Genomic DNA, 7343 nt, shown 5'->3' with positions numbered 1-7343 from the left:
AATGCAAGAAGAAGACTGTCTTATGGGTGATACGGTTATCGATGAGCTTTTTTAGTGGAATGATTGAAAAAGCTCCCACGAGCGATGCTTTTCAATTAATATCTCATTGCTACATTTTCATCATGTCACACTCGTCGGTATCTGATACTGCCTCTTACCTAGAGAGAGAGAGAAATCTGGCATATGCTCGACAGTAGGGGATGCAAGATTGTGTATGAGGCACAAGTACGCTCACACCTTGCGTATGCTCCACTTTCTTGGATTGCCTCCCCCAGATCTCATCTGCGACTGTTTGATAGAGTAGAGAATGCCGGGTCACCAAAATGGAAGAGACCTGGGCCGGGATACCATACCGGCGAATTAAATAGAATAGAATAGAGTAGAGAACAAAGCAAGACGTCTCATCTCTCGCCTGGACCCATTCTGGATAGATCTGTCATTTCAGCAGAGCCTTCAACACAGGAGGGATGTGGGTGGCCTTACTTTTATGTACAAGGCCAATATTTGGCTCCACTTCGAGGACAGAGAGAAGCAAGCTTCTATGCCACAAGACGGGCAGAAAGCACCAACTTCACTCTGGCTCCAGAACATCACTTCATCTGAGATCATTTATCCCCAGGATGACTCGAGTCTGGAACATGTTCGTACAGCAGAGAAGACCATTTACACTGTACTTGGCAATGCTGAAAGATGCGAGTTAGAGGTGCTGCTAGCTGGTCTGCACATCTTCTCAGCAATCTTGAGCTCAACTTGTCTGGGCCCACAGTCTTTTCTTGGTCAAGCGATTTAAGAAGGAATTACACCTCCTCCTGCCTTATTGTCACCACTGACAGTTTTGACACAGTTCTTGCAGCTAGCCAAGGAGGGTCCCTTCCTGGATCAGGAACTTGCATTTCGGTAGCAAAATGCAAGTCTCTACTGCTCCTGCCTACTTTCTGTAGTCGACTGAAGAAGCCTGCTGTGTAGGCGAAACGTTTCAGAATACAGTTGCCTAACTGTGCCCATGTGTCTTACCTACCAACCTGTCGGTATTGAATACCATTTTGATATTCATCCTGTTCCCTGCTTGTATGTTTCATAACAATATAAAAATTTTCACATGAGCTGATGTAGGTAACAGCTTTTAGCTTGTCAATAAAGTTAGGAATCCTTAACTTTTCAATATCTTGTCAATCAAGTTAGGGATTCTTATCATATCCTTGTCAAACTCTGTGAAAAAAAAGGAGAGAGAGAGAGAGAGAGAGAGAGAGAGAGAGAGAGAGAGAGAGAGAGAGAGAGAGAGAGAGAGAGAGAGAGAGAGAGAGAGAGAGAGACAGACAGACAGACAGACAGACAGACAGACAGAGAGCATATGGCATAAGGGTGAAGGTCAAAAGTGGACCATCGCTAAATGGGAGGTGGACACAAAAAGAAAGCTAGCATCAGGTAGAGTAGGCTCCAAAACCTGGTGGTCCCTGATGAACTCATTCCACCTCTAAATCGACAGGATGGGACCACCTCTACTAGTAGTCAAGAGAAAGTGGACCTCTTTGCTGAACACTTTGCTACCAAAATGCAAGTTCCTGATCCAGGAAGGGACCCTCCTTGGCTAGCTGCAAGAACTGTGTCAAAACTGTCAATGGTGACAATAAGGCAGGAGGAGGTGTATTTCCTTCTTAAATCGCTTGACCAAGAAAAGACTGGGCCCAGACAAGTTGAGCCCAAGATTGTTGAGAAGATGTGCAGACCAGCTAGCAGCACCTCTAACTCGTATCTTTCAGCATTGCCAAGTACATTGTAAATGGCCTTCTCTGTAGAAGGCCATTTACAAAATAAGAGCAGAGCAGCAATCAGCAACTACAGACCAGTGTCACTCCTGCCAATCACTGGCAAGATCCTTGAGACAATAATCTCAAGACAAATAACAGAGTTTTTTTTTTGACTACCACTCACTTTGTGACCGTCAGTATGGCTTCAGGAAAGGTTACTCTGCTGATGATCTATTGTTAAACCTCTCCACTAAATGGCACCAGTCACTGGATGAATCCAAAGTCAGCTGTGTGGTAGCACTGGACATTGCTAGTGCTTTCGACCGAGTGTGGCACTAGGTCCTCTTGAGAAAACTGTAAGCACTGGGAATTGCATGCTCTACGCTATGTCTCCTCAGGGATTACCTTTATGGTAGATCTCTAAGGGTAGTTCTCAATGGAACAGAATCAGCAAGACATCCTATTGGGGCAAGTGTTCCACAAGGAAGCGTGCTGGGACCATTGATATGGAATATCTACTTCAATGACCTTCTTTATCTCATCCCAGAATCCCATGCATATGCAGACGGCTGTACACTGACATTCACTTATCCAAGAGAAGAAATGCCAGTTGCTTTAAGCTACATCAATCACCAGCTAAGAGCTATATCAGCTTGGGGAAACAGATGGCAAGTAACATTTGGACCTGAGAAAACACGAATGATGATTGTGTCTTGGCACCATGATGGTAATGCCGGTGCACTAGCAAGTATGAATGAGAGGGAGTTGGTACCTGGGAAAAAAGGTGATATCCTTAGGGTGAAAAGTGACTCCAAAGTGACCATGTAGAACCACGTTGTAAATGTTGCAAACAAGGCAGCCAGGAAACTTACAGCATTTCGCCGTATCTCGCATCTGCTTGACAGTAGGGGTTGCAAGATTCTGTATGTTGCACAAGTACGCTCACATCTTGAGTATGCTCCACTTTCTTGGTTTGCCTGCCCCCCTCCCCCTCTCATCTGCAACTGCTTGAAAGAGTAGAGAACAGAGCGTGACGTCTCATCTCTCGCCTGGACCCATCCTGTATAGATCTATTATTTCAGCAGAGCATTCAACACAGGAGGGATGTGGGTGGCCTTACTGTTATGTACAAGGCCAACATTGTCAAAGTACAACACTTGGCTACACTTCGAGGACAACGAGAAGTGGAGCCAAGACTTGCAGAAAGCAGCAACTTCACTCCGGTTGTACCCTACTCCAGAACATCAGTTCATCTGAGATCATTTATACCCAGGATGACTCGAGTCTGGAACACATTCGTACAGCATCATGATGTCATCGAGATAAAGTCAGTTGGTCAAATGAAAATGCTGGCCCACAGATGGCTCCAACATCATCCTCTTCCCTACTTGTATGTCTCATAATAAAAATGCTTTCAAATGAGCTGATGTAGATAACAGCTCATAGCTTGTCAATAAAGTTAGGAATCCTTAACTTGTAAATAGCTGGTCAATAAAGCTAAGGATCCTTAATCTAACCTTGTCAAACCCTGTTAAAAAAAAAGCTAGAGATTCACTTCGGTTTGTACACCCTTATGAGTTTGCCAACCCTTGTAAGTTAGTTTATACCTTGTAAGATACACTTGTAATTTAGTACATTCTTGTGAGTTAGTAAATTCTCTTGAGATTGCACACACCTCTTTAGAAATTATTGTTGCGAGTAATTATACCCCCCTTGTTTACGAAGTAATCATTCACTCGAGCACTCGGTGATATCTTCCTACACGTCACCTTTCCTGTGGTCACATGCTATGATTCAAGCACTTCATCCCACTTGTATTGTTCGCATAATTCTATAATTAGTGAAAACATCCTTCCTTGTCTTCTGCATGTCGAACATTTAGGGAATAATTTTTCAACGTATTTCTACAATTTCTCTACGTCTGTACTACGCTGTTTTCTACGTCACCTAATGTCTTTATTATCAGTGGTTATTGTGCAGTCAGCTTTTTGCCGTAGTATTGTTCAGCTCTTCTAAGGTTTCAACTATTTAATCTTCTTCCTCTGTCTCCTAAGTTTCAATAGTTATTGACCCCATTGTGGAACACATGACGAGATGCTCATTGTCCACCTGAGGCCTTCCAGCTCAGGTTGACGGATTTCGTAACCTCTTATATGAAACCCAAGCTGTGTGATAGAAAATGAGAGAGAAACACTGTAACTTTTGTTAACATACAGTAGTAGCTATCACGTAAAATATAGTGGTTCCAAAGGTTTTATAAATAATATAATGACTGCCTCCTCTCTCATTTCTCCACTGTAACCGACACATCCCCTGTGCCTTTATGAACATCCTCACCATCTCATGCTCTCAGATATTCTAACATCACAACCATTTTACCTCGCTAAACTGCATGGCACACTTCAGCGAAGATTCGCCCATTAACTTCCCATTTACGTGGTCATTTTCACGCCCTCGGTTGGGTCATCATCCCGTTTTCTTCATTTTTTTTATTGTAAGACTCATTATTACAGAACTAAAACACGCACACACTCGTTATTACAGAGCCTACACACACTCTCTCACACTCCTTAACAGAATCAACTCTCACACGCCACATAACACAATAAACACACTCCGTATTACTAAGATTTTGAATGCTTCCCTATATACCTTTAGTATACTTGAAGGAAGTTCCAAGCGTCAGCGCCCCCTCTCTAACCTTATATATAAAAATACTCTTATTAGCCAGTAATTCTGTCCAAATTTCATCTTTCCTTTCCTCATACATCTGTCAGAGGTTATGCTCATGCCCTACCTTCCCACCTCACCTCTCGTTTTTCAATTTCACCTCTTGTCTTCCAACCTCACCCCTCGTCTTCCAATCTCACTCATCTTCCAACCTCACCCATTGTCTTCCTACTTCACCTACTCCCCTACATCCATTCTCACCCCCTAGAACATTATGAAGCACTGCAGTAAGCCAACTTGCTCATGTTAGGCAGGTTCAACTCATCCTAAACGTCCACCGCTCATGTAATTCATCCCATAATCCTTCAAACCTCACGTCCTTCTCTACAACCTTACTCTTCCCATAAAACTCCTCTACTCCTTCTCCTGCTCCTCCTGCTGCTGTTCCTCCTTCTCCTCATAATTCCTTCCAACCTCACCCTCTTTCTTCCATCTCGTCCCAGGTCATCTTAACTGAACGTCCCTTATATAAACAGTCTTCCAGAATCAAGACACATGATTCGAGTCACGAGCTGAGAAATAAATCTGGAGGTAAGAGGCCACACGGGACTGGTGTAAAAGCTGTTAGATTAACTTTTAAAGTTTTAAACACCTCTCTGGACCACAATCCTCTGAGCGGCGAAGTTGCTGGAGATTGATGGAGTGGCTTTAGGTGAGAATGCCACATGTTTGGGTAAAAACACAAGCACACTACAAATAAGCACGTGAGTGTACACACACACATACACACACACAACCAAACACACACACACACACACACACACACAGTTGAGTGGTACCACTTATTAGGATTACAAGCCATTGTTTACCATGTGGCAGCTTGTATGGACACAGGGAGGAGTTGAGGTCCTTTGTGACACGCGAATGTGTGCCGAAGACCAACATCGTAATGGGTTAGCTTTCAAGTGATGTGTATTGAGGACTCCCGTATGTCTTCTTCTTAACTGAGGATTATTCGTTGATATTTATATACCTTACGAAAATATATAAATTGTATTTATCTTGTTCGTCTAAACACTCATTGCAAGCATTTTTAAATATATGTTTATATGAAATACATATGTCTCTGTTTTCACTTGACTACATACTGAAAGAACAATACTTCTGCTACTGATACTAATGCTGCTACTATGACTACTGCTACTACTATTGTTGCTACTGCTGCTACTACTTCTACTATTACTACTGCTACTACTGCTACTGCTACTACTGCTGTTGTTCCTACCGCTTCTATTACTAATACAACTGCTGCTACTGCTACGACTACTGATAATGATACTAATTCTGCTACTACGACTACTGCTACCACTGTTGTTGTTGCTACTTCTGCTAATACTATGAATACTGCTACTACGGCTGTTGCTACTGCTGCTGCTGCTGCTGTTACTATTACTACTCCTACTGATACTAATGCTGCTACTAAGGCTACTGCTACCACTACTGTTGTTGTTACTGCTGCTACCAGTACTGGAGTATACTTGGAGGGTGCTCCGGGAGCCAACGCCCCCGCGGGTTCATGACCAAGCACCGCGGTGGATCAGGGCTTGATTAACCAAGCTGTTACTGCAGGCTGCACGCTGGCTGCTGGCTGCTTCTGATGATATTGCTGCTGATGCTACTACTACGACTACTACTACTACTGCTACTGATGCTATGCTGCAACTACTTCTACTGCCACTGATTCTACTACCATTACTACTTCTGCTACAGCTGTTGATACCACTGTTGGTACTGCCAGTGCAGTACTACTCCTGATACTGCTCCTACTATTATTACTGCTACTGATGCTACTGATATTACTAAAATTATAATTATCACTGATAGCGATGTTACTGAAGCATCTGTCACTCTAATTACAACTATTTCTACTATTACTACCACTTTTACTACTGCTACTATTACTACTGCATCTACTGGTCGTGGTGGTGTTGCTATTACTCATCTTACAGAAATATGATTTCAGTGAGAGGTGGTAAGCCAGGGTGAGTCAGGAATGCTTTTCCCATGCTGACTTAGCTAAGGAGGCTTACCAGTGATGTCGTACCAAGGGTGGGTTACCCATGGTGGCTTTCAGTATGGCTTGAATAAGGCTTATCTAGGGTGGTTAAATTAGGGAAGCTTACACAAAGTGGTTTAAATGGGCTGGTTTACGCAAGGTAGTTAAGCCAGTGTGTCTTGTCCAGGTTGGTTAAACTAGACTGCTTTAACCGATGGGTGTTAAACCAGGTTCGCTTAATCAGGGTGGATGACATCATGTCCACTATAATAGGAGGTCACACCCAAATGTTAACTGACCAAGGTCACAAGGGGTCGCTGTGGCTATGCTGCTTAGTCATTTCTGTTTAGCTGTTTAGCCTGAGATAAAAGTCCATCTCTCCTCTCCCCTGGAACACCCTCCCACAACCCAATCCCGAGCCACCCACCACAATTCACCATCAACACCACCACCATTACCATCACCACCACCACCACTACCACGACCACCATCACCACTACCACCATCACCATAACTAAAATTTTTGTCTTATATCCTTTACGTACCTCTTAGCACCATCAAGACACGCACCTGAAAGAAAAAAAAGTATATATGATACACTGTAATATCTCAACGATGTCATATATTTTTAACTAGCCTATACGGCAAGTGAATATATATATATATATATATATATATATATATATATATATATATATATATATATATATATATATATATATATATATATGCAATAAGATCACAGTAAACAGGTGATTTCAGAATATGCAAAACAACCACTCTGAAAGAATAGAGAAATTCCAAGCGCTTTCGTGACTACTCACATTATCAAGGAACTATGAAAGTAAAGCATCCAAGGAAGCTATATA

General features: G+C 42.6%; 1 protein-coding gene across 1 annotated transcript in view; it reads right to left on the bottom strand.

Moving 5' to 3' along the window:
* LOC128706526 (neuronal acetylcholine receptor subunit alpha-7-like) overlaps positions 1-7041 on the bottom strand; it is a 1070503-nt gene extending 1063462 nt beyond the window's left edge. Inside the window, exon 1 of the mRNA XM_070087766.1 lies at positions 7020-7041. Coding sequence (XP_069943867.1) covers positions 7020-7032 — 13 coding nt within the window. The 5' untranslated portion in view covers positions 7033-7041. The remainder of the gene's footprint in view (positions 1-7019) is intronic.
* Positions 7042-7343: the final 302 nt, after the last annotated feature.

The sequence above is a fragment of the Cherax quadricarinatus genome, chromosome 2 (genome assembly GCF_038502225.1).
Source record: "Cherax quadricarinatus isolate ZL_2023a chromosome 2, ASM3850222v1, whole genome shotgun sequence".
Classification (NCBI taxonomy): Eukaryota; Metazoa; Arthropoda; class Malacostraca; order Decapoda; family Parastacidae; genus Cherax; species Cherax quadricarinatus.
The sequence above is the reverse complement of the archived record's forward strand: the minus strand, read 5'-3'. Positions and strand labels throughout refer to the sequence as shown.